At 36.4% G+C, this 27,661-nt stretch overlaps 1 protein-coding gene and 1 long non-coding RNA gene across 2 annotated transcripts; both read left to right on the forward strand.

The window, feature by feature from the left end:
- The first annotated feature begins 17,172 nt into the window (after positions 1 to 17,172).
- Positions 17,173 to 19,302, forward strand: LOC137711574 (probable mannitol dehydrogenase). Its single transcript, XM_068450829.1, has 5 exons — positions 17,173 to 17,376; positions 17,622 to 17,735; positions 17,842 to 18,355; positions 18,633 to 18,786; positions 18,871 to 19,302. Exons 1-5 carry the CDS (start codon positions 17,273 to 17,275, stop codon positions 19,074 to 19,076), a joined length of 1,092 nt encoding a protein of 363 aa, XP_068306930.1. The 5' UTR covers positions 17,173 to 17,272; the 3' UTR covers positions 19,077 to 19,302.
- Positions 19,303 to 20,647: 1,345 nt separating this feature from the next.
- Positions 20,648 to 27,237, forward strand: LOC137713197 (uncharacterized). Its single transcript, XR_011065286.1, has 10 exons — positions 20,648 to 20,803; positions 20,967 to 20,991; positions 21,117 to 21,177; positions 22,640 to 22,684; positions 22,784 to 22,828; positions 23,591 to 23,677; positions 25,547 to 25,634; positions 25,773 to 26,295; positions 26,389 to 26,433; positions 26,691 to 27,237. It is a non-coding gene; the product is annotated as an uncharacterized lncRNA (long non-coding RNA).
- Positions 27,238 to 27,661: the final 424 nt, after the last annotated feature.

Genomic DNA, 27,661 nt, shown 5'->3' on the forward strand with positions numbered 1-27,661 from the left:
CTCTATGGCTACCAAGACAAAGATTGTGAAGGAATCAAAACTTTTGGTTTCTATTGTCAATCCTAGTTCAAGAAACAAGTTATTTCCCATATTGTCAGATTATTGATAAAATTGAAAAGTGCTACATCCTTAATGCTTCTAAAATAGGTGAATTTTCAAAGTTTGACCAAGCAATTGATGAAACAAATGTGTTTTTTCATAGAAGACTTGGTCATGTGAACATCAAGGATTTACAAAGATTACCCAAGTAAGAGGCTATTAGGGAGCTGCCACATCATTTTATCTCAGACTCGTGTGTTTGTGGATCATGGTTCTTGGGGAAACAAACTAAGGTGGTCCTCAAGGAATTTTCTAACATTGGAACATCCATACCTCTTCAAGTAATACACATGAATCTTATTGGTCCAATTCTGCCTTTATCTGTCAATGGGAACAATTTTAGTCTGCTATTATGGATGACTACTCTATGTTTACCTGGGTGTACGTTTTGAAAGAGAAATCTGACACTTCACATCGATTTCTCATTGAGTACAAAGTTACACTAAATGAATCTATCTGGTCTTCCTACTTTAGTCAGAATCAAGACTGATCATGTGTGGTTTGTTTCTCAGTGTGAGCTAAAGTACATCAAAGATGCATTGACTAATAAGAAATCGATCTCAGCTGTGAATGAAAATCCAAATCATCTTAAAAGAAATGTTCTCTGGTGCATTGCCATTCGCCCCATCAATCATCAGTATTACTGGCACTAAATGGATATACATGAACAAGTCTGTTAGGTTAGGAAATGTAATCAGAAATATGGCCAGACTTGTTATTCAAGGCTACTTTCAATTTGAAGGTGTTGACATTGATGATATCTTCACTCATGTTGCTTGACTTGAATATGCCAGTGCATACCATTTGGAGGTCAAATTGTTCCAAATGGTTGACAAAATTGCTTTACTTATTAGGTATCTCTCTATCTACTCTCTTTATTTTTCTTTGGTGTCTCGTGAGTTAAATTGACATTTCAAAGAACCTTGTCCAACACTCAAGAACCAAACTTATTGACATGCGACATCACTTTATTAGAGATCTCATGAAGGGTAAAATTCTTACTTTAATCTTTGTGCTAATTGAAAAACAGCTAGTTGTCTTTGTACTAAATTAATTAGGTTGAATAGCTAAGCGTCCATATTTTTCTATTATGTCCAATTTATGTGCATGCTTCTGCCTTGTCAATTGACTCATTAGATAATTGTATTTTTTTCTCTTTGTATGCATCTCATAATTGTCATACATTGTTAGTATTTTGTGGATTAACCTTGGATAATTTTTCCACTATGATGTCAAAGGTTTTCCCTATTACTTCAAATAGCCCTTGAAAAATCATTTTTCTTACCTCATAAAAGTTTGGGTTGATTTGAGGGTTATGTTCACTTTGGTCTTGATTAAGTTGTAGTGACTTTACTTACCCTATAACCTAGACCATGTGTCATTTCTATTCTTCTTTTTTGTCCTTTCTCCATATCAAAACAAAAATTAAAGTGGGAAAGTGTTGTATGATAGGGTGTTTTCAAAAAGAAATTTTATATCATCCAAAATGGGAAAATCTCATCAATTTGACCTTCCATGCAACGTCATGAAGTTATGCTTCAAGATCTCCTCTACAAGTCATGGTTTCGAATTTCTAAAAATCAAATGGTGTCTCATAAATATTCACCTTCATTCAATTGACCTTGGCATATCTCAAATTGGTGTCTCATTCAAATTTCAAGCCAAAGTTAACTTTCTTTTAAGGTTCGTGTAATGCTCTTTGCGAGTTTTGTCCGTTGTTTATATTATGAAGGAAGTGTTGTTTCTTAATCTTAATAGATATGAGTTTGGTTAGCCTTTGAATTAACCTAGGGCCTAGTGACATGGAGCTATGATTTCAAGAAGGCTATCACATGTCCCTCTTCCTATACCTTGACACATCATTGTTGCATTATGATCTGGTGTTAATCTATGCTTTACTCTCCATGCATGCCTTTAAAGATTTTTCATTTGAGAGTTGCATTGCATATCTATTTCTCAAGTTCTTGAATTGCTAATCATACTTTGGAAGTACAGATATTCAAACTACTTCGTGTTTCAATTCCCTTGTGGTTTGTCTCGTTAGCTGTAGTTTATTAGTGCTTAGATTATGCATATCTTCCTTGATCTCAATTTTTTGTTGTGTGTTGTCCAAATTGTTTAGGTACATTGTTATGTACTCTTGCACAAAAGCATTTTTAAATGGACATGTTTTCTAATCTAACAAGTAACTAGTTCTCGTCAGAAGAGTGAAAAATTTTAGGGTTACTTAGGTCATTTGGGATTGTCAATTTGCGCTCCTTGTCTATTAAACTTGTCTACATATCTTACTTGCATATGTTTCATGCATCTTCTGAGTTGTTCTTTGATATGTGTTAGCGACCAAGTTTACACTACATATTATAAGCAATGAACTAAATTGTTGTTGACTAGGATAACTTGTAGTGAACTAAGTTTGATTCGTAGATTTGCATTTGATTAACTGACGAATCTATACTTAGTTGACTGGTGAGCTTGACTAGTCAATCTGGCATACTTTGTTTCACAATTGCTTTGTCATTGTTGTTTGCGTAATGAACTAATATGTAAATGTGTTCAAGTTTATGAATTATTGTTGTGAAACTAATCTGGCCAAACTTTGATTAGTTGGATGTATTGGTCAATTAGGATTTCTTATTGCAACTACTCTTTATGTCATTGACTAACTTGTAACTAGTTGACTATCTCATTTGACTAGTTTACTGTGCAAAGTTAAATTTTTACTTAAAGGATATTCCTCCTGGTACCTAATTTCAATGATCATACTATCATAACGGGTACGTCAAATACTTTTGGTTACTCAGCTCATGTTTTAATTGTGGAGCTACACTCCTATATTTTTCCACAATTTGCATGCATGGCAAATGTTTATCTGTCACCACTTGACCAAGAATTTGGATTATTTATTCCTACTGGTGAAGTGTTTAGCATCCATTAGATTAGAAATTAGAATTGTCCAATCTTTATGGGTGTTGAACTCTTGGAAGCCGATCTTCTTTCACTTAATCTTGTAGATTTCGATCATATCTTAAGAATGAATTGGCTTTCCAAGCATCATGCCTGTATTGATTGTTATGGGAAGATTGTGACTTTTTGTCCACCTGAGAGACCAAAAATGGAATTTCAAAGTGAGCCAAAAAGTCTACCTTATAGCCTAATCTCATCTATTCGGGCTAAAAGATTCATTTCTAAGGGTTGTGTAGGATATCTTGCTATGTTATTGTTAAGGATAAAAGTACTACTCATATTGAAGATGTCCCGTTATGAATGAGTATCCCAATGTGTTCCCTAAAGATTTGCCTGGATTTCCACCAAAACACAAGATTGAATCCATCATTGATCTCATACCAAGAACATATCTTATATCTCTCACACTTTACCAAGTGGCAACAGCTGAGTTGAGAGAATTGAAAGTCCAATTACAAAAGTTAATAGATAAGGGTTTTATACAACTGAGTACTTCTCTTTGGGAAGCTCCAATTTTTTTTGTGAGGAAGAATGATGGTAGTATGTGACTGTGCATTGACTATCGTTGGTTGAATAAGTTAACGATCAAGAATCGATCTCCTCGTCTTAGGATTGATGATTTATTTGATCAATTGAAGGGAGCTCAAGTTTTCTTCAAAATTGATTTAAGGTCAGGATATCATCACATAGAGATTCATGCTAAGGATGTTCCAAAAATTGTCTTCAGAACATGGTATAGACACTATGAGTTTCTTGTCATGCCTTTTAGTTGACTAATGCCCTTGTAATTTTCATGGATTTAATGAATAGGGTTTTCAACCTTATACAGATAAACTCGTGATAGTCTTTATCGATGACATACTTGTCTATTCTAAAAGTAAGCAAGAACATGTTAGGCACTTGAGACTTGTACTAAAAAGTTTAAAGAGAAGAAAGCTCTATGCTAAGTTCAGTAAATGTCAGTTTTGATTTAATAACATTGGTTTCTTAGGTCATATCATTTCGGTTAAAGGAATCTTTTATCCACGCAGGACTTCTGCAATTGTTAACTAGGAACAACCTAAGAATGTGACTGAAGTTACGAGTTTCTTAGGATTGGCAATTATTACTAAGTTAACTTAAAAGAAGGTAACTTTTGAGCTGAATGAAGACTATGAACGTAGTTTCCAAGAATTGAAGTATTACCTCACTCGTGCTCCAGTACTTGCTCTTCCTAATGAGAATGGGGAATATGAAGTGTATACAAATTCTTCACACCCAAGATTAGGTTGTGTTTTAATGCAACATGGGATGTTTTTCAATAATTGAAACGTCATGGGCAAACTATCATACTAGTGATTTGCAACTGACAGCAATAGTATTTGTAATAAAGTTGTGGCGCCATTACCGATATGGGAAAAGATTATAATATATTTTCTATGCAAACTCCTTCAAACAAGAGATAGTCATAACGACATATGGGTCATTGTTCATCGTCTCACTAAGTCAGCACATTTCCTCGTTGTTGGTGAAATGTATTATATTGTCAAATTGGCTAAGCTTTTTGGAGTGCAAGTGTCACAATTATTTCTGATTGGGATGGCCGATTCACTTCTAAGTTTTGGAATGCCTTTTAGGAAGTTATAGGTATTCATTTACTTTACAGTACTATTTTCATCATCAGGCCGATAGATAGTTTGAGAGAACTATTTAAACGTTGAAGAATATGTTGAGAGTTACTGTAATGCAATTTGATGAAAGTTGGGATGTCATCTGCCTTTGATGGAATTTGCTTATAACAACAGTTTCTTGGTATGTCACCTTTGGAGGCATTGTATGGTAAGTCTTGCAAAACTTCTTTGTGTTAAAATGAAGTTAGAGAACAAACTATTTTGGGTCTGAAACTTGTGGATGGTGTTAAGAAAAGATGAAGATGATCAGCTGGAACTTCAAAATTGCATAAGATAGATAGAACAGTATTATTGATGGTCATCCAAGGAATAAAGATTATAATGTGGGCAGTCATGTATTCTTGAAATTATCACCATGGAAAAGTGTGGTGAGGTTCGAAAAGTGGGGCTCAGTTATCGATACATCAGTGTTTGCCATATCACCAAAAGAGTTAGAGCTACTGCGTATAATTTGGATTTGCCTCCTAAATTATGGCATGGTAATACTGTGTTTCATGTCTCGATGCGTCAAAGTTATGTGCCAGACAAGTGGCATATATTGGAATCACCACAAGTGGAATTGTAGAAGGATTTGAGTTATGAAGATGAACTAGTTACTATATTGGATCAAAGAGAGAAGGTTCTTCGAAATAAGGTGATTCTGTTGGTGAAAGTTCTGTGGAGAAACCACAAAGTTAAATAACCCACTTGGGAGACAGAGGAAAGCATAAGAGCTCAGTATCCATATCTTTTCTACTAGTTTGTTGTAGAAATTTCGATGATGAAATTTTCTTAAAAGGGTAGACTATTGTAACCTGTACCTTAAAATAATGTAATTCATCACAAAGAATTGCAAATTGACTAGAATACCCTTAGTATGGGGTTTTAAATAATTCTGGACTGCTGAGTTTAATTTTAGTTTCTCATGTTTTCCTATTTCATTAAATTAGTTTTCACACTCAAGAGTGAGTGGAGGGAAGCATAATCAAATTCGGAGGTACAAGAGTCTAGTTAAATTTAAATTGTTAAAGGGAAGTTTGGTAATTTACATGTGGGAAGTTTTTTTAGTGGAATTGCACCCAACTAGTTTATTGGAGCAGTACAACTGCGTTATTCTTTGCGAATCATATTCATGTTTTCCACTGCACATCATTGGGCTATTACCTGTTCCCTTTTAATTTCATTTACTCCTCCAAGTACATGGTAACAGAGTATTAGTGGTTGGATGGGTGACTGCCCTCATATGGTGGAGCTAGTTCTGACCTAGTATGGCATTATGAGGTCATGCAATCCATGACGTGGAAGGCCACTAAGTAGTTGTATGGTTCCACTTGAACCACAAGCTTCACTGATCCGAGCGACCAGAAATGAGTACGTTTGAAGGTATGTAAGGTGGTTTTACCTTTACTAATGTTGTGTAGAATTCTTATACTCTCAAATGCGTCTTTGAAGAAGATGTTGACTTCAGAGCCATTGTCCACCAAAACACGACTAACTATAGCGTCAAAGATTCGTACCTTGATGACTAATGCATCATCGTGGGGGGTTTGTACATCCTCCAAATCCTCACCAAAGAACACCAAGATGTTGAGTCGATTAAAAGGGGTTTGTTGATGGAAACAACTATCCTAAGCTTCTTGTAAGCCGCCATTATTTCTCTTCTAGTGTTACCTCGATACTTTTATTCTCCATAAATGTAGTTGGCATGGAGAACTGGTTTTTCTATTAGACTTTGGCTTCCAAAAAATCCATGGGATTTCTTGGATCTTTTGTGAGCGCTCTGGGAGTGGGGCGACGACACTTCACACAAGTGTTCAGATCACAGTTCTTATTAGGGTTTAAATGGGTGTTGCCTTAGTTGGTGGCTCTTCAAATCTATAAATGATGTCTTTAAGGGCATTTCCACGCCTTTCAAGGTCAATAAGCTTCGACTGTTCTTTCATGCGTGAGGCCTTTCGAAGTTTGTTGGCTAAAGCGTTGATCTTCATCAATGTATTCCAGATTTGATCCATGGTGGGGACATATTTGCCTCCAAAGTATATGAGTTCACTCTTAATGAAAGCACCAATTGTTGGAACCAAATTTGTGCACTGTTGTGTGTTAAGGAGATGCACAAACTCGTTACTAGGGATGAACCCCTAGATGGGTGTATTTATACCAGTCGAGATAAAGATCTTTTAGGATATGGAATCCGTATTAAACCAGGAGAATCCCAGAAGATGTCTAGAAGTAGAAGTGCTCTTTGGAGTACAATTACTTACGATGACCGCTAATCCTTAGATTGTAAAGATTGCAAGAATATAAGAAACCTGATTGGTTCCTTACTGAATCAGGTTTCCATGTCTTGCCGAACAAGTATGGTCAATCTTAACGAAGTCATCGGATTTCGTGCATTAATCTAGAACAGGATGATGGTGGCATCACTGCTTCATCTGTGCAGCTCCGCAACTGAAGCTATTGTGTCCATGACTGGTGTTGAGTAAAAATTGAACACAATATGTAAACCAATAATTCACTCGACACAATTTCACCCTCATTCATTTTTTAAGAGGGTTTTATTAAATTGAGTTCGACCCATTCTAGGCTACGCGCCTATTAATTACAACCCTTCTTTTGGGAAAGGAATACCCTTTGATTCTAATATGAATAAATCGTAACTTGGGGATTTGGGTGTTTATTTGATTCTGTGACTGCATCTAGGTGGAGCCCTAGATTGCCTACGTACCCTCGTTGAGGGATCAAGTCACTCGTAATTCCTTGGTATTTGGTACTTGTTTGGATTTGATGCCTTGTGCAGTTTTAGCTCGTGCAGGCGAGGACTTTGAGTCATTGGAGCATTTAATGCCTCGTGCAGGCAAGGACTTTAAGCCATTGCAGCCTTTAAATGCCTTGTGCAGTTTTAGCTCGTGCATGCGAGAACTTTAAACCATTGGATCATTTAATGCCTTGTGTAGTTTTAGCTCATGGAGCGTTTAATGCCTTGTGCAGTTTTAGCTCATGTAGGCGAGGACTTTAAGTCATTGGAGCATTTAATGCCTTGTGTAGTTTTAATTCATGCGGGTGAGGACTTGCCATTGGAGCGTTTTTCTTCGGCTTTATGTCATTTGAGACTTGTTGCGGCTTGATGTCATTTGAAACTTGATGCGGTTTCGTGTCATTTGAAACTTACTGCGGCTTCGTGCTATTTGGAATTTTGATGTGGAATAGGTCCACTAGATGACAAACCCATCGAACTTTGTGCTTTGAGATGGTTTGCATCAAGGTATTTGAAGTGATGCCTATCCACCAATTTGATGCCGACATTGTCTTCATAATGTTGACATTGTCTTTGTATTTCTTTTCGTTTTAATACGCAACGTCCCCTCGCCATTCAATACTTGGTCCAAATTCAAATTCATAGGGTCAGTCATTTACAGGGCCAATATAAATTTGGATGGGGAGTTATAGCTTTCTTTAGATTGCCACGTGAGTGACTTTCCTGTTGTCAAGGAAAGAAGACCACATCAACATTTTTAAATTTTACTTTTTGATGTGACAAAAGTTTCTTTTGTGTTTTTTTTTTTTTGGCTGGGACTCTTCTTCTCTTCCTTTTGAGTTTTAAACTCTTTTTCTTTTTGTCCTTTGTCTCCAACTTTGAATTTAACTTTGGCCCAACATTTGATAATAGTTTGTTCATCTTTGAGGTGCCACGTGCTATATGAAAAAATGCACTTTCTTTTGAGGCCACTACATCCCGCATGGATTTGTCCTTGCAGGGATAAAACCAGTCTTCGACTAAAGTCACGAAACCTTTTTTGCTTGCTGGAGATCTTTTTTTCTTCCAATTCCTAATTTAAACAGGATTTCGAACGAAACTTGGTCAGCGACAACCAGCGCCCATTCTTCTTTGGTTGTGCTTTCTTCGGATTTCTGTCGCAAGGAAGAACACCAAGGGCTTTTGAGGATAACCATGATCAATATGTAATTTCTGCAAGCAATTTTCTTTTCTGTCGACATCTCGAACCCCGGATGCACTTTGTCCTACTTCAGTAACCAATGGTCTTCTTCTCTGCGGAACAGAGGCACAGTCTTTTAGTTTATTACAATAAATATGACGAGTCATATTTAAAATTACTTTCTTGATCTCTGCATTCTTTCGACAGCAGCATAGCTTTTGTGCAGAGACTTGGACTTTTGCATGCCACATGCAGACTTAGCCGGAGATTTGTGCCTTTGCAGAGGATAAGAAGGAATTTTTGTTCCTCTTCGTTTCTCTAGTGCTCTGAGAAGATCTTGTGCGTTTCTTTTATGCACCGTTTTTCTCCGTCAATGACTTAAGCAATCTTCTTTTCCGCTGGAGACTTGGGCCAAAACCTGCATTATTTTTTTTTATGCACTTTATGCGTGAGCGCAGCTTTCTTTTTTTTTTTTTTTTAACGCCGACCTTAACTTCAGTTTCTTCTGGACTCCGAGACGACGACGATGGGGATGCTTCCTTTAGTCTTTCGTTGTAGGTTTATCACTTGCTTCATCTTTTTTCTTGTTCACCATCTTCGGAATTTCTTAAATAGCCAAGGACCATTTTTTTGTTCTCCCATGCCGAACTGCTACAATCACCGGTAGAGACCTTGATGATCTGATTTTGGAGAGCGTTAGTTGAGGGGCTGCTGCATATGTGAGCACGGACAACGGGGACCAGTTGCTTCCTTTGTTTTCATCCGCTGTAGGTTCAGATTTGTTGCTGCTGCAAATGGTGGTGATCGGCGGCTGCAGTTGCAGTGATCATTTAGACTTGGTTGGAACTTCACGGGGTGATTTAGACCACCCCGAAGAAATTCATGGGATTGATGGCAGCGGCGGGGAGCGGAGCTCTTGGATTTGATTGGAACTTCACGGGGTGGTTTAGACCACCCCGAAGAAGTTCATGGGATTGACTGCAGCGGCGGGGAGCGGAGCTCTTGCATTTGATTGGAATTTCACGGGGTGGTTTAGACAACCCCGAAGAAATTCATGGGATTGACTGCAGAGGTGGGGAGCGAAGAGCGTTGAAGAAGCAAATTGCTTCTTTTTCTTTTTCCTGCAAAGCCGAGAGAAACCAAACAAAGAAAGATCTAGAAGGATGGATTTGTACCTTTGAATGCTTCGTTGCTTTCCTTTGCCGTGTATCCTCCTCTCTGTTTGCCTTTGTCTCCTTGAATTTCCGCAGCACTTTATTTCTTTGATCTCTCTTTAACTTTCTGAAGATTTCTGCCGTCTGTTCTTCCCCGTTGTCTCTCAATTTCTGCAGCGTTTTTTTATGTCTCTCCCCCCGTATGCTTTTGCCGTCCCCTCCTTTTATAGAGAGTAGACGTGGAGCAATTGCTTGCCATTTTCACGAAGTGGAGCGGTTTGGAAGAGCCACTACGTTGCTCTAATTGAAGACGTGGGACAATGGGACTGTTCTGGTAGCAAACCACTTCTTGAAGTTTCAGAACGTGATTACGGTGATTTTACCCCATTTTTATTTTTATTTATTTTTATATATTTAGGGATAAAACAACGACTTCCATATTGTTTTCACCCCTTAAAAATAGGCACGAACAATCCCCGCACTTCTCCACGTCTACTCCACTTCTCTTATATTTTTGTTTATTATTATTTTTTTTTTGGTGAAAATATACGGTTCAACAACTAGACTTTTGTAGTATTCGTATTCCAATCTACCTTACTCCAACTCTGGAAAATCATGGTCCCACATTTACCAACATTAAGAGCAACTCCAGCGTTGGAGCCCTCCCCCCTGGCAATACACTATTCAATCCACCTAATGAACAGTAACTGCCCTTAATGAACAGTAAGTAGCCCTGGCAATAGAATTTGCATCTCCACCGTTACATTTCAATAGCCCTGGCAATAGGCAATAAAATATTATTTTTTTTTTTTTTTTCTAAAATAATACAAAATAATTTTAATTGTAATATCGAATAAGATTTTTAATCGTTCTCGTTGCGCCACGTGTCATTATCCGAAGTATTATTAAATAATACAAAATAATACAATTATTGGTGATGGATTTCTGATAAGATTATTAACCAATCACGTTGCGCCACGTGTCATAATCGGTTCACAATCTTTGAGGATAGATTTCCATCAGATTTTTAACGAATGACGGCATGCCACGTGTCATAATCTGTTCACAATCTTTGAGGATAGATTTCCATCAGATTTGTAACGAATGACGGCATGCCACGTGGCATTATGCAGAACCTAATCCTTTCTGAATCCTCTATATAATCCACCATCCATCCTCACAAATCTCACACCAAAATTCTCAAGATCTCTATCATTATTCATAGTTTCTGCTTCCTTATTCACAAAAATTTGTATCATTATTCATAGTTTCTGTTTCTTTATTTCAATGTCGTATTCTTCTTCCTCAAGGATGATGTGGGAATACAATCAGGAAGAGGAAGAATTGTTTAACGAATCTGAAGCAATCTTCAATCACCAGAGGGTAAGAAATGAGAGGGAAGAGGATGAGGAGCGTCAAATGAGAAATGACGAAGTAAGAAGGGGCAGAGCCTCACATTCCCGTCGAGTCATCCAAGCTGCGGCTCAGATCTGCAGGCCCAGCCGTTCCGGAAACCTTGATAGAAGCAGGCAACGACGAGGTATGGAACTCTTGGATGATTATTTTGTTCCTAATAGTGCATTCCCTGATACGTACTTTAGACGTCGTTTTAGAATGGAACGACATTTGTTCAACAAAATCATGATTGCTGTTTGCAACCATGATTCTTATTTTGTGCAAAAAAAAGATGCTTTTGGTGCTATGGGTCTACTGCCTGAGCAAAAAATTACTGATGCCTTGCGGATGCTTGCATATGGAGCATCTGCAGACCAAGTGGATGAGATAACGAGGATGGGGCAATCAACCATTCTTGAGTCCCTGATGAGGTTTTGCGGAGCAATCGAATCTATCTACACCGCTGAGTACCTCCGCAAACCTACACGCATGGACTTGGAGTGGCTGTTGAAGAAGACGGAGATGCGTGGCTTTCCTGGGATGATTGGAAGCATTGATTGTATGCACTGGACGTGGAAAAACTGTCCAAGTGCATGGCAAGGCGCTTACGGGGACAGAAAAGGAGCAAAAAGTATCATTCTGGAGGCGGTGGCATCTTTTGATACATGGATTTGGCACGCCTTTTTCGGGGTCCCGGGAGCTCAAAATGACATCAACGTCCTTGCCCAATCTCCAGTGTTCAACGATGTCCTGCAAGGAAAGGCACCAAAAGTTACGTATGAGGTCAACGGACGTATGTACGACGGGCCATACTACCTAGCTGACGGCATCTACCCGCGCTGGTCAACCTTTGTCAAAACAATGCCACGTCCGCGGAGTTCAAAGGAAAAACACTTTGCAAGCTGTAAAGAGGGGTGCAGGAAGGATGTGGAGCGTTGTTTCGGTATCCTCCAAGCTCGCTGGGCGATCGTAAGGGGTGCTGCCAGATTGTTTGATGTAGAGTCGCTTCGATCCATCATGATGACGTGCATTATTCTTCACAACATGATTGTGGAAGATGAGTACGATTATGAAGCTGTTGATGAATATGAGCTAGACCCGATGAACAATTCAAGAACACGTATATATTGTGCTCATGACGCCACCGATGAGCCCGTGCAACATGAGCCATTACAAAGGGATGAACGTTACAACGAAAGGCTCATTCAACGATATACTGCATTTCAAATGCCAGACATGCACAATGCCCGACAAATTGACTTAATAGAGCACCAGTGGGCATTGAAACAAGCTGAAGATAATTAAGTTCATTTTGTGTGTTTTTTTGAATTTGGTATGTTTATGTTATTTTATTTGGTGTGTTTTATTATTTGGTATGTTTATGTAATTTTTTTATGTTTATGTTTATGTAATTCTTAGTATGTTTATGTTTATGTTTATGTTTATGTATTTTTTTTATGTTTATGTTTATGTAATTCTTAGTATATGTAATTTTTTTATGTTTATGTTTATGTAAAGGACTTTTAATTAGAACGATGGACTTTTAATAAATAACTTACCAAATTAATTTGAATAAATATTCAAGAAATTGGAAACAACATAAATAATACAAACAATAAATAATAAATTACAACCCAAAGTGATTGGAAAATTATGGGCTCCGATTACAAAAATTACTCTATTCATCATCACTTAACCAATTTGTGGTGCTAGGATGATCTTCTCTTGCGGTGCTAGAACCACCTTGGCTTGCTATTGCTTCTCTTGCACGCCTCCTTCGCACAACGTCCGCTTTCTCTGACTTCCAAAAAAATTTAGAATTTGGAGACTTCCCTTCTAAAGACATGTTCATAATCTCACGATCTTGTTGAGCCCGTCTTTCTTCTCTAACATGTTCCCTTTCTTGCCTAAGTAGCTCTCTTTCTCTCTCATTAGCATAAAATTCTCTCTTAACAGCTGCTTGTTTTGATGCCTCTCTAGCCTTATCAGCCTCATCTTTCGCCAGGTCCCTCGCCAAAGTCAATTCACCTTGGCGAGTAAGTTCTTCCATGAACTTTGCATAATCGTTCTTCGAAGCACTCCCTTTTCTCTTTGAAGCCTTCTTACCTTCAGGCCTAATTGGAAAACAGGTCGAACCCGACGCGCGTTCAGGGAGGGGCGTTTCGGGCACTTCTTCTGCATCATCTTCATGAGCATGATCGGGTGTAGAGTGTAGAGGGGTGCTGTTCATGTGCACTTCTGGACCGACTGGCACAACTCTAAATTTAAGACAATCTTTGACAATATTCCAACATTCCCACCGGTTGAATGATTTATTTTTGCTTTTGGTTTTGGCAGCGTACCAAGCTTGTGCTTGAAGTTCCTACACAATAAAAATAAGTAACAAATAAATAATTATAATGAAAATAAGTAACTAGCAAATATATACATATATATATAAGTAACAAATATAATGAAAATAAGTAAGAAGGCTTCAAGTTTAGTAAATAATGAAAATAAGTAACAAATAAATAATTTTAATGAAAATAAGTAACTAGCAAATATATACATATATATATATATATATATATATATATATATAAGTAACAAATAATTATAATGTAAATTTGGGTATCAAATAAATAATATATTGTTACCTGATCCGAGTAATTTTCCCCACTTCGAATATTACTACTAGCTTGTGCCAAAGCGTCTCTCCACGTACTAAACGATTGGCTAAGTAATTTCCAACGACTGGACATCGATTCTTTGGTTCTTTTCCCACCAATTTTCTCAAGAAAATTGGTATGAATAAGACTCCACATTTCTCGCAACTGCATCTCATTACCCGTAAGCGAACTATGAGTAACTTCAACCCAGCTAGTACACAACGCAACATCTTCAATAAGCGACCAATTCGTACCTGCACCAGTGGTCATTTTGTTGAAAAAAAATGGATTCAAACTTTGAGACAAAGAAAGGAATGTGATTGAAAGTAGTTGAGAAAATATGAAATTGTTGTGTAAGGTAGATGATAATGAGAAGGTATTTATAGAAAAGTAAAAACAATTTTTTTTACAATTTTTTTCAGATTTTTCAGATATTTTTTCGAATTTTTTTGAATTTTTTACAATTTTTTTTAAATTTTTTTTAAATTTTTATTCAATTAATTAATCTCTGCCGTTAGATATAAAAAAATTTGAATTCCAACGCTCCAGATTGTGCCACGTGTCACAACGGTAACTTTTCAAAATTTTAAAACTATTTTTTCATTTATTTTTTAATTTATAAAGCATTTTAATATCCACCGTTGATCTCAGATCGAACGGTGGATATTAAATCTGACTTTTTTCTTTTTTTTTTTACCGTTGAGATCTAACGGTCCACATTAAGTGACCGTTAGGATCTAACGGTCCACATTAAGTTCCCAACGGTAACTGACAATTGCTTTTTTTAATTTTTTTTGTGTCGGCGACGCGCCCCCACGCGCAGGTGGGGTGCACGCGCCTGACACAAAAAAAATAAAATAATGCGCTGACGCCACCCTGGCGTCAGCATTGCGTCAGACCCACCTCGGGCTCAAGGCCTGGCAATCCCTCACGGGCCTGGCCCTCGGGCCTCCCCCTGCCTTCGGCCTCCCTCACGCTGGAGCATCACCACCGGCCCTCGGGCCATGCTTTTGGAGCCTTTCCCCCGAGCAAAACCCCACGCTGGGGATGCTCTAAGTAATGATGTTACTAGCATTAATTGATGAGTTGGATAAATACTAAAGTTGGTTTTCACTAATCATCGTCACCCAAATCGACCCCTTTTAGCCAATTTAAACCGTAGATTTGCTTAGCTAAAATGGGTTGATTTGTAGACTGAAAACTCCATAAATGACTTGAGTTAAAACATACGTTCATATTTGTTCATGACATCACTTAACACTAGTGAATCTAATAGATGTCCATTTTTCATAACTTTATGTAATTATTTAAAATGTTTTAAAAAGTTAGGACCAATTTGAAATTACTCATAACGATTGCGTTGTTAACCGAACTTAATCCTATATTAATTTAGTGAAGTTTAATTAGTAAAATCTGAATAAGTCAATGCGAATTTAATTCCACCCTCTTATGTGATTGGAGAAAATTTTCAACCTATATTATAACATGTACGCACTTGGAAAAATATCTCCATGAGATTGTAACTTTTCTCGCCATCTAAAACGTGCTATATATCATATACTAACCAGAAAAAGAGTCGTCCAATTGGTTTGGTCAATGTTCTTTATTCTTTTGCCTTGGGGAAGGGTGAATAGGCGAGGGAGATTTTAGAAATGTCCACAAACCTGACTTATCCGCCTCTGATGACTCTAGCTAACAATTTCAGAAAGATGTAGTTGGTCGACTCTGACATTTCTTACATGTTACCCAACCATATAGTACTATACATATGTACGTAAACCCCCAACAAAATACACAACAAACCCTCAACGCAATTAAACAGAACAAACTCTTTGTGATTTCAATATTTTCAATCACTCCATCTGTGCAGCTCCGCAGCAGAAGCTATTGAGTTCATGACTGGATTTCTGTGGTATTCGTATTCTGATATGCCTTACTTCAGCCTTGGAAAATCTTGGTCCCACATTTACCAACATTAAGTAATGATGTTACTAGCATTAAATGATGAGTTGGATAAATACTAAAGTTGGTTTTCACTAATCATCGCCTTTGGAGCTCTAATCGCCCAAATTGACCCCTTTTAGCCAAATTAAACCGTAAATTTGCTTAGCTAAAATGGGTTGATTTGAAGACTGAAAGCTCCATAAATGACTTGAGAGTAATTTGCTTAGCTAAAATGGGTTGATTTGGAGACTAAAAGCTCAATAAATGACTTGAGAGTTGAAACATATGTTCATATTTGTTCATGACATCACTTAACACTAGAGAATCTAACAGATATCCATTTTTCAAAACTTTATGTAATTATTTAGAATGTTTTAAAAGGTTAGGACCAATTTGAAATTACTCATAAAGATTGCATAGTTATCTGAACTTAATCCTATATTAATTTAGTGAAATTTAATTGGTAAAATCTAAATAAGGCAAAGCGAATTTAATTCCACCCTTTTTTATGTGATTGGAGAAAATTTTCAACCTATATTATGACATGTACGCAGTGGCGGATGCATTGAGGGGCAGGGGGTCAGCTGACTCCCCAACCTTCGGTGAACGTCTATAGATACCTTGGATGCTGACCCTCCGAACTTCGGTGAATGTTCATGAATACCTTGGGTGCTGCCCTTTCGAAGATTAGATACATGCCCTCCAACTGTTTGATAAAATGTCTGGAAGAAGAGTGAATAAAATAGTGACCTCAGTGAATGACAAAGCATCATCATTTTTGGACAAACATATTAATGGGATGCAATGATATCAAACATTATTAGTGTGTTTAAGATAAGTGTGTTTCTTTGTTAAGCATCCATATGGGAGCAGCCTTGGAATATGTTAGTTACCTTCGCAAATGAAGCATTAACAGGTGTGCATTATGTCTTTCCAAATGACTTCAGGTCTACCAAAACTCGATGAAATGATGATATGCATGCTATTTCTGGTATAAAAAAATTGCGCAATGCGCTCGCTATTCTTACTTACCCCCCTAATATTATCTTGGATCAGCCACTGCATGTACGCACTTGGAAAATATCTCCATGAGTGTGTAACTTTTCTCACCATAAAAAACGTGCTGTATATCATATACTAACCAGAAAAAGAGTCGTCCAATTGATTTGGTCAATGTTGTTTATTCTTTGGCTTGGGGAAGGGTGAATCGGCGAGGGAGATTTTAGAAATGTCCACGAACGTGAATTATCCGTCACTGATGACTCTTAACAATTTCAGAAAGATGTATTTGGTCGTACTCTTACATTTCTTGCATGTTACCCAACCATATAGTATATATATGTACGTAAACCCCCAACAAAATGCACAACAAACCCTCAACGCAATTAAACAGAACAGACTCTTTGCGATGTCAATATTTTCAATCACTCGATCTCTTTTGAAATTAGCTATCAAACACAGATATACAATATCTTGAATGCAAAATGTCTCAAGAAATATCAGTTGCAGAAGAGGAAGTAGTGAAAGCCTATGGATGGGCCGCTAGAGATTCCTCGGGGGTTCTCTCTCCGTTCCACTTCACTAGGAGGTACTCAATTATTTCTTCGTATCAGCGCTACATTGATGATCAAATTTTATTCAACAAACAATATCGTAGTTTTTCATCTCTACCGTTCATTTATGGAATATGTAGTCACAAATCATTTGGTGACAAATTTAGCGACTCTAAGTTATTGATGTATAAGTAAGATATAAGTTATTGATGTATAAGTAAGATACAGGTTTCATCAGTAGTAACAAGTTGGTGTTATGTGTGTTTCTTTTTACTTGCAGAGCCACTGGTAATAATGATATCCGCATCAAGATACTCTATTGTGGCATTTGCCACTCCGACCTTCACCTTGCTAAGGACGAAGTTGGAATGACAATCTATCCCATCGTCCCAGGGTACGTACCTACTTCCCTTACTCAATGTATTATCTCTAATAATTAAGCTGATTTTGAGTAATTCTTTTTTGGTTGTCAGTTTTTACGTCATAAATTTTTTTTGTAGTCATGAGATTGTAGGCGAAGTGACAAAGGTTGGGTGCAATGTCACAAAATTCAAAGTAGGAGACATTGCTGGAGTTGGGTGCATGGTGGGTTCATGTCGCTCATGCAATAACTGCACGCAGGACTTAGAAAATTACTGCCCCAAAATGGTGTGGACATACAACAAACACCACGAAGACGGATCAAGAACATTTGGTGGATACTCAGACAAACTAGTAGTCGATGAACACTTTGCTGTCCAAATCCCAGATAACTTGTTGTTACAAGGTGCTGCACCTATGCTGTGTGCTGGGATCACAGTGTACAGTCCAATGAGATACTTTGGACTTATGGATCCTGGTAAGCACTTGGGTGTTGTTGGACTTGGTGGCCTTGGCCATATGGCAGTGAAGTTTGCAAAAGCTGTAGGAGCAAAAGTGACTGTAATCAGTACTTCCCCGAATAAGAAGAAGGAAGCAGTGGAACAACTTGGTGTTGATGAATTTCTGATTAGTCATGACCAGGAGCAATTGCAGGTATATTTATAACATTTGACATTTTCCATTAAACCAGCAGAATTCACTTCCTTTTTGGGTTAAATGAACATTTGATAACAAAGTCCAAATAAGGCGGTTGTGGACCTGCACCAGTGAGATCTTTGTAACAAGAATTCACTAATTTGATTAACAGTATCTAATTAAAGTCCAACAACGTAACACGTCAAACTGTTGAGCAAAATTTTTTTTCTCGTTGTGACCTTTTCATTTGAAGTTTGTGTTTATTACATACTTAGATGTGATTACATGCAATTAGGTTGCCATGGGTACAATGGACGGTATCATCGATACAGTTTCGGCCCCTCACCCTCTCTTGCCATTGACTGAGTTGTTGAAGACCAATGGAAAACTAATTCTGGTGGGTGCTCCAATCCAACCTCCCGAACTACCAGTTTTCCCGTTAATCTTGGGTAAGTTCATTTTTTTCCCTAGCGGCTAGTTCTGCCTACATTTTTTGCTTTAAGATTGATTGAAACTCTATAAATCTCTAATAGGGAGGAAGCTTATTGCTGGTAGTGCGATTGGGGGAATGAAGGAGACACAAGAGATGATAGATTTTGCAGCAAAGCATAATATCACAGCGGACGTCGAAGTTATTCCTATGGATTACGTCCACACCGCCTTTGAAAGAGTTGCCAAGGCTGATGTTAAGTACCGCTTTGTCATTGACGTGGCAAACACCTTGAATTCTCCGTATTGAACAATGCATGGACAGAAAATTGGAGTTGCTTGAACCTTCGTAGCCATCCATCATGTGATGAGGGAATTGGAAGAGATTTGCTAGAATCGTTCATGCGCATTGCGGCAGTTGTTTTAATTTAGTCATGTTATAGTTGATAGATGAAGAATGTGTTCAAGGTGTGTGAGTGAATTCTAATTTTTTTTGTGGCGCTTGTTCTATTGGAAATAAAAACAGAATGATTTCTTAGAAGCAAATTAATTAACTCTGAAAATAAGTTCAACGTTTTACTCAGTATTCTTTGATATGCGAGGACCACACTGGTAGTAGCACTATCATCTTCCTTTAAAATCATGCTTCTTTTTATATTAACTTATTGAGTCGAGTCCCATGCCCGCTGAGATGTCAGGGTTAGAAATGTTAGAGTTAGTTAAGCTATTGCGTAATGACAAAAGCATCCCTAAGATAAGCTGTAAAACCACTAAAATTCTATATTAAAAAGTCAAATTCAAAAAATAATCATCTTCAAGAGACTCAATAAAATTTGGCGAGAATGATTTCTTCACACTAGAAAATTCACAACAAGGTGAATAAACTGAATATCACTTTATTTAAGCTTTTTTCTTGTGTAATTTATTTATTTTATTTTGTGCAAGCTATGAAACTAAGTTTGGCTTGCTTCTTATACGAGCCAAGCTCAATTAAAAAATTTGAGTTGTTTTGAGCTATTTATATAACTTGGTTCGCTCTGGAACAAAAATGGCAACTTTGTTAGCATATTTTAGTGATATTTTATCTATACTAAAACCTGGTAGCTTCGCGGCGTTGTAAGGAAGCATGTGATTTTACGTGGGTCGATAGACCCCCATCCTCCCTTATTCATGTTTTGTGTAATGACGGACTTCCTGTCTGCATTAATTGTGTTGGTAGTGTGAGAAGGGACGCGGTAGCACTTGGTGCGGCGTCTTAGTTCTTGTTACCTCCTTGCACTTCCCTCTTGCTGTATTGGTTGTTTACCTCCTTGTAGGCCTTCTTGTAACCCTTTGGCATCTTTGCCGGTTGATATATAATTCTGTCTTCAAAAAAAAAAAAAAAAAAACCCGGTGGATGACTATTGTTCATTAACAGTGCCCACCCGGTTCTTCCCCATATTCTCTTCATGTTTTTTGGGCTTTAGTGGGGTTGGCTGGTGAATTGGCCATTTTGTCACTCTCATTTTTGTTCCGTCCGTGTTGTATTTTCTAGGAGCATCTTCCACTTTTTACACTATGTTTGGATGAAGGTAATAAAAATAGAATTTTGATAAAAATCAGAATTTATAAATTAACAGACACCAATTTCATTGTTTGGATTCATAAACATAGAGATTTAGAATTTCCGCGTAGAAAAAAAACACTTGGAATTTGGGACCTCCAAATCCTGAGTTCAAATTTCATGTAAATAGATGTCATTTCTCAATTTCTATGATTGAGAGTTTAAAAATAACAAATTCTGTATTCAATTCTATTGCTATTTTAGGTTAACCAAACAAAAAAATTTACAAATTTTAGAAAATAAAATCCGATCTCAATTTCCGTGATTTTTAAATTTCTTCGCTGAAGACGTAGTGTTACTCTTCTTTTCTTCTGTCTTCCCGTTTCTCTCTATTTCTCCGTCTGTCTTTCGGTTTTGATTCTGATCGGACCGTGTGGAAGAGTGTTTCGCCTGTTTTTGTCGCTGTTTTCCACGAACCCGTCACTCTGCTTTAGGTGCGTTTGTTCATGCGTTATTTTATTTTCTTTTTTATTAGGAAGAAATTTTTTTAATTGATTGTTGTAAAGTTTGGCTCTTCACCTATTTTGCTCAACGATTTCTTTATTTCTTCGTGTTTTGCATTTGGTTCTTTCCTCTGATTTCGTTTTTTGGTTGCAGGAAACTTTGGTCTTCCAATTTTAGGGTATTACTGCGACCTTTAATTGATTGTTGTAAAGTTTGGCTCTTCATCTATTTTGCTCAATGTTTTCTTTATTTTTTCGTGTTTTGCATCTGGTTCTTTCGTCTGATTTCGTTTTTTGGTTGCAGGGAACTTTGGTCTTCCAATTTTAGGGTTTTACTACGACTTTGCAAGCCCTTTTTAGGTGAGGTATATAATTTATCTCTTTGCTCTTAAATTTATATTTTATTAGGGTTTTTTGATTGTTTGTGGTTCAATTTTTGCCTGAAAATACCACGATTTGTCCCTCAAAATTAAAAAAAAAAAAAAAAAAGGAATGGACATGATTAGTTTTTGGGCTTTGCCTTGATATTTACGTTTTTTGCTGTGGGTGAACAATTTTTTTATTTTTATTTTTTTTAGTGTTTTAATTAAAAGCCCTTAGTTTTGTGAGGAATAGATACGGATAGCCATGATTAATTTTTGAATTTACTTTGACTGTTTCCGTTTTTATATGGGTGAACCGAATTTTTTTTTTATTTTATTTTTTATTTTTGCTTAAAAGCGCAAAGATTAGCGAGGAATGGATATGCCTAGGACAGTAGTTGGTCCAATGTGTTTGTCAGTGTGGTGGAAGTTGTGTTAGCTTCATTTCATAGCTTCAGGACCATGGCTTTATATGTTATTCAAAAAGCTAAAAAAATGGATGATTTGATAAATATAAATACAGGAAAAATGAGAACATTTTTTAATTTAGAGGGTTCTGTTTATGTGTTTGGATCCTAGGTGTAACTGGATAAGTTGGTTTTCTTTTCATTTTGAGGAAATAGCAGTTTAGTGGTGCTTTGTTTCAATCTGTTTTCAAATATATTGTTTTGTGAAGTGATGAGGCAATCAGATTTCTGGACTTGATGAAATTGTTTGATGTGATGCTCTTTGTTTGTTTGTATTAATTGAGTTTATAATGTATTTAAAGCCTGGATTATAGATTTGTTTTCCGTATCGAATGTCAAATTATTGGTGTATAGATACAAAAAATGATTCAGTGTATGTATTTTTATGTATGTTTGTGAAGTCTTTGAAAGGTTTAAGACATTGATAAATTTTTGGTTTGTCGTTTTGGGGTGCGAGGGCTACCGTCGCATATAAGAGATTGAATGGTTTTAATGAATTTGATAATTAAGAATGGACAGTTGGCAATCTACATAAGAAAATTGTTAATAAATAGGTTAATGAGTTCTCCATTTCATTTTATTATTGGCTGTCATGTATTTGTTTGGCTTTTGTGTATGGTATGATTGGTATTTGAGATTGCGTTTTCTGAATTTATTTTATTTTATTTCTGTATGGTGCAAGAAAATTATGAACTAAGAAACTCTACTCTTTTGGTTTTAAATTTTCCTTCTGTGAATACAAAAATATAAGTGCAGGTGTATAAACTCAATTTATTCACATGAAGAATTTTCTACAGTGCAAATAGTTAGTGCTATGAACAAGAAGAAATCGTAAGTATGGTATAATAATTTCTATTAAAAAACTACAAATGACAAATTGTCACAAGACTATAGTAAAGTATGATGACTTTGTTCCCAGTTTAATGTTCTTTTTATGTGTTGTCTTTGCTTTCATAAATTGATAGTTTATTGTTGATAAAACTGATTTGGCTTTGCAGATCAGAATTTTTAAACGACAAAATTAAGCTGCAAATTCAATTGAGGTATGAATGCTTCCACTTATTTAGGTTATTCAATTGATGTTTGCGTTCACTGGATTTTATTTTTGAATGTTGTTTGATAAAACTAATTTGGTTTTGTAGATTAAGATTTTTAAGCAAGAAAATCAAGTTGAAAATTCAATTGAGGTATGAATGTTTCCATTCATTTAGGTTGTTCAATTCATCTTTACCTTTACTGGATTTTGCTTTTAAATGTTGCTTGGTGCATTGTTGTTTAATTTAATTGTAATTTTATCAATTTTAAGTGGTTATTTGGATTTTGAGCAGTGAGAAGGATGTGGTAGGTTTTGAGGAGAATAAGATAAGTATAGGATTTTTGCTGCTTCTCTGTGCATGGTTCTACCTGCTCTTTGTATATGTTTCTTTGTTGTTTGTATTTATTTTTTTCTTTCGTTTTTACTCAGTTTTTTGGACTTTTTCTACATGTTTTGCTTCATCTGTATGTTTTCCAATTGTTTGAATTTACTTTTTCTTTTCAGTTTGACTCAATTTGTTCGCTTTTTGTGCATTCGTTAATCTGTTTGTTATATGTGATGGTTAAAGTTTTGGTTTCTTTTTTATCTTTTTCTTTTTTTCAATTTTCTCTCTTCAAGGTGGATTAATATTGTGGTTTACCAGTGTTAGTTAATTTATGTGACAAGTTATTTTGCTAACATTTACACTGTTATTTGTTATAATTAGACTTACAGTTTGTTTCTTTTTTACTTTTATAAATCCTATGTGTTAAGTGTTTAAATTAGATTTACGCTAATGTGTATAAATTTGACAGTCATGTTGATAAAAGCTTCATTTTTGTTCTCCTCTTATGCAAATTGGCCAGCAAATATTTTAAGTTCGTCTTATCTTTGTTTGAAAACTAATTATTTTTGTGTTTGAAATCATCTGCAGATTAATTTTGGTTTGAAAAAAAATTTGTTGCATCAGAGTTCCCGTCGAAATTTTAGCTGTCAAGTTTATCAACAATTGAGTGTGTTTGTAAGTGCTTTTCACTATGCTAATATTCTGTGAAAGATTATATTTCTGTTTTTTTCTTCGTCAACTATCTCATTGCTGTGAATGATGTGGGTCTAAATTGTATATGGAATTTAGATGGTGTATTGTGGTATCGTTTTTAGTAACACTGAATATCGTGGTCTAAATTATATATCAAACGGTTTTTTACGAACTCAGCTTATAAGTTTATAGTTATATACTCTGATACCAGAAAAGTTGAATGTTTGGTTTACTGTGAATATTACAGGGTAACATTGCAGTTTTCTATTGTGATAATAATTTTTCTTTCAGTTAATGGATATATATTTTTAAACATATGTATTTGTTAAATGCATGTGACCTATTAATTAGGTTTTTTTTATAATCCAGCCATCACTTTATGTGTTATAAATCAGATGTGTTGTTAACAAAAATTAATTGATTAGTTTTTTTTCTTTTCTTTTTTTTTTTTCTCTTAAATTGTGTTTCATTCAAAATAAACATTGTGGATAATGTTGATTTTTGCAGTTTGCACTCAGTGTTCATAGGACAACTTATTTGCAAAATAAATTTTGCTTCTGTGGTTGCATAGATTTTTTTTATATTATTGATCGTTCACTTTTTTGGAAGCCCAAATGAAGTTCAAATTTGTATAAGTTGATAAGTGCTATTGTCTTATTGCAAAAAAAATTGATATGCTGCTAAACTATCATACAACATCCTAACTATCATTGTACAATTATAATTTGATTCAATTGTGTTTTTTCCATGAGAATAGTTGTATGCTGTAACAGAACAATTGTCCAAAGTGTCTTAAACCTATGATTGGTGAAATTCAAACTTGGCAACAAGATAACTCTTTCATTATATACATACCAAATAGTAATAAACTAGAAGAAAAGATGGGATCCATGTCACATCCCGGCCCGGGGCGGATCACTTCCCTGACCCGCTCCACCACCGTAGCACGATATTGTCCGCTTTGGGCCCCAACTACGCCCTCACGGTTTTGTTTTTGGGAACTCACGAGAAACTTCCCAGTGGGTCACCCATCATGGGATTGCTCTAGCCCCCTTCTCGCTTAACTTTGGAGTTCCTACGGAACCCGAAGCCAGTGAGCTCCCAAAAGGCCTCGTGCTAGGTAGGGATAGGAATATACATATAAGGATCACTCCCCTGGATGATGTGGGATGTCACAATCCACCCCCCTTAGGGGCCCGACGTCCTCGTCGGCACACCACGACCAGGGTTAGGCTCTGATACCAAATGTCACATCTCGGCCTGGGGCAGATCACTTCTCGGGCCCGCTCCACCACCGTAGCACGATATTGTCCGCTTTGGGCCCCAACCACGCCCTCACGGTTTTGTTTTTGGGAACTCACGAGCAACTTCCCAGTGGGTCACCCATCATGGGATTGCTCTAGCCCCCTTCTCGCTTAACTTCGGAGTTCCTACGGAACCCGAAGCCAGTGAGCTCTCAAAAAGCCTCGTGCTAGGTAGGGATGAGAATATACATATAAGGATCACTTCCCTGGATGATGTGGGATGTCACAATCCAAGTCCTATTAATTCTCAATTCTTTGATCAGAATTCCTCTTAATCTCAGTTTCTCAATTCTTTACAGTTAAAAACACCCATACCAAAAACACTAGCTTCACTCATAGTAATAGACCTTATCTTTTATATTTAGCATAAAATAGATAATGATGCATGGTAATGGATTACAAATTGTTTTTTATTTGTACAAATTTAGTTGTTACTCTTTCATCCTACATATGACTCCATTTTTCCATCCATGTCAACTAACTATTACATATTATTTATGAACTGCCATAAAACGTTTATTTTTAACACTTTGTTTTACAATTTTAGGAAACGAAAAAAAAAATTGCTAACTCAGCAACGAACTTACAACGTTGACAATTACGTGTTCAAGCAATGACGACACAAACATTCAAAGGTATGTAAAATTAATTATTACTTTATTAATTTTGTTTTATTGACATTTTACATTTAATTTCAATTTTTACTAAGCTTTCTCTTTAGGGGAATTAGCTATTACTAATATATATACAAATTGTCTTCTTTTCAAACTAAGACAATGAATACACGTTATCCAAATTCTCTACCCAGGTATGTATCCAATTTCACTTACTCTTTATTTCTCAATGCATTTGTTTGTATAAATTAATATAACGTTAGTCAAAACTCAAAAACTTAGAAATTATGCAAAATCTATTTTTATTAATTTTTTAGTTGTTATTACCTACCAACTTTCTTATCCCACAGTAACGCAAGGGCACCACTTCCTAGTGAATTACTATATACTAAAACCCAGCAAAAAACATTGTTCACCGATAGTGTTTTAACTGTTTTGCCCCTGTTTCAGTGTTTTTTTTTTTTTTTTTAAAAATTGTACAGCTACATAACTAAAATGCCCTTTGGTAATATGTTTCATTTTGTTCTGTTCCCTTCCCTTTTCCTTTTCCTTTCTTTCTCCTTCTTCACTCTCCTAACTTCCTCTCTCATTGCAACTCACTCTGGTTTTTCAGACTAATTTCTGTTGAATTTAGGTACAACGTGGCTGGAGATCACCACCAAACGATTTCTATTGAACAAAGGTACATGTAGAACAATTACATGTGAATTTTTATCTCGATTTTTGTGTTGATTCCAACGAAACCTTAACGACTTCGTTTTCCGACGAGTTGTAGGGGTTTGGCAAAGCTTTTCCGACCAAATCTTTGGATTGCAGTTGGGTATGTTTGCTTTCACCCTTATTCCTTCCGCCTCTACATAATATTTAAGTCGTCTAGGTTTTATTGCTTTCCCCCTTTCTTATTTAGTCGTCTGGGTATTATTGATTTGATTGTATTTCGTAAAATTAGGGGGGTTTTGTATATTTTTTCGGTGTCATTTGGTTGATTTGTAAATTTGGTGGTTTCCATTTTCTCAAATTCCATTGACTTCTCTGTTGGCTTTCACTACTTGCTTTAAATTTTAATTATGTTCACAGGATTATAAGTACATAGTTGGAGATCACATGTTTTCTTGGCTTCCAAATTGAAGGAAAAGAAATTACTTACCATCTGTCAGAGGAGATGCACCGGGATTTCTTGTTAATTACAAGTAAATACTAGTATTATTATTGGTTGGTCTCGTATGATTTCTGATTTGATGATTTTGAATCAGATTTCGTTTGATTATATATTATAGTAGATACTAGTATGTAGTTTTAAACTATATATGGTTGGTCATGGAGAAGCAATTACAAGCCTTGGTTTTCGAAGGGGATGCGTTACTTGTGATGGTAGCTCTTCAACATAATGGTCAACAGGATCACTCGCCGTTCGAAAATATTCTAAATGATACTCACTCGATGATTCAGGCGTTGCCCCAATGGAAAGTTGGTTTTAGCGGTAGGGAGACAAATAAAGTGGTGCATAGATTAGCACGAATGAGTCTAAGTTGTGATAATTCTATTATTTGGTTTAAAGAACCTCTTGATGTAATTGTGGATCTTCTCTTTGAGGGTAGTAATTCCTGGTTTGTTTGGTGCGGGACATTCTTTTTCCTTTTGATCAAGTTGAAATTCCTGGCAAGGTTTTATCGAGGCCCATTGTATGCAACCTATCCTCATTGATTGCATGTATTTCTATCGTTAATGAATATCGTACATTTTCTCAAAAAAACTGTATATGGTTTCTAAAAGGGAGATTAATATGTTCAAATGATTTTGACTAGATAAATGACTGATCCACTCGCACTTTGTTTTTGGCCGCTCAGAACCTAGTGAGCACAAGGCAACGTTTGAGAACAAGCGGGCTTGGCAGTAGTGCGGACTTCCTACCGTGTAGAGCGACTCAAATTTGCTTTGTTTATCTTCTTGTAATAATGCATGATCGTGCTGTTGATTATGCGTTGGGATTGTCAGTAAACACTAATTGTGTCTCCAACATATGCACATCCAATCAGTCGAGTTTCTCG

Source organism: Pyrus communis, chromosome 1, assembly GCF_963583255.1.
Source record: "Pyrus communis chromosome 1, drPyrComm1.1, whole genome shotgun sequence".
Classification (NCBI taxonomy): Eukaryota; Viridiplantae; Streptophyta; class Magnoliopsida; order Rosales; family Rosaceae; genus Pyrus; species Pyrus communis.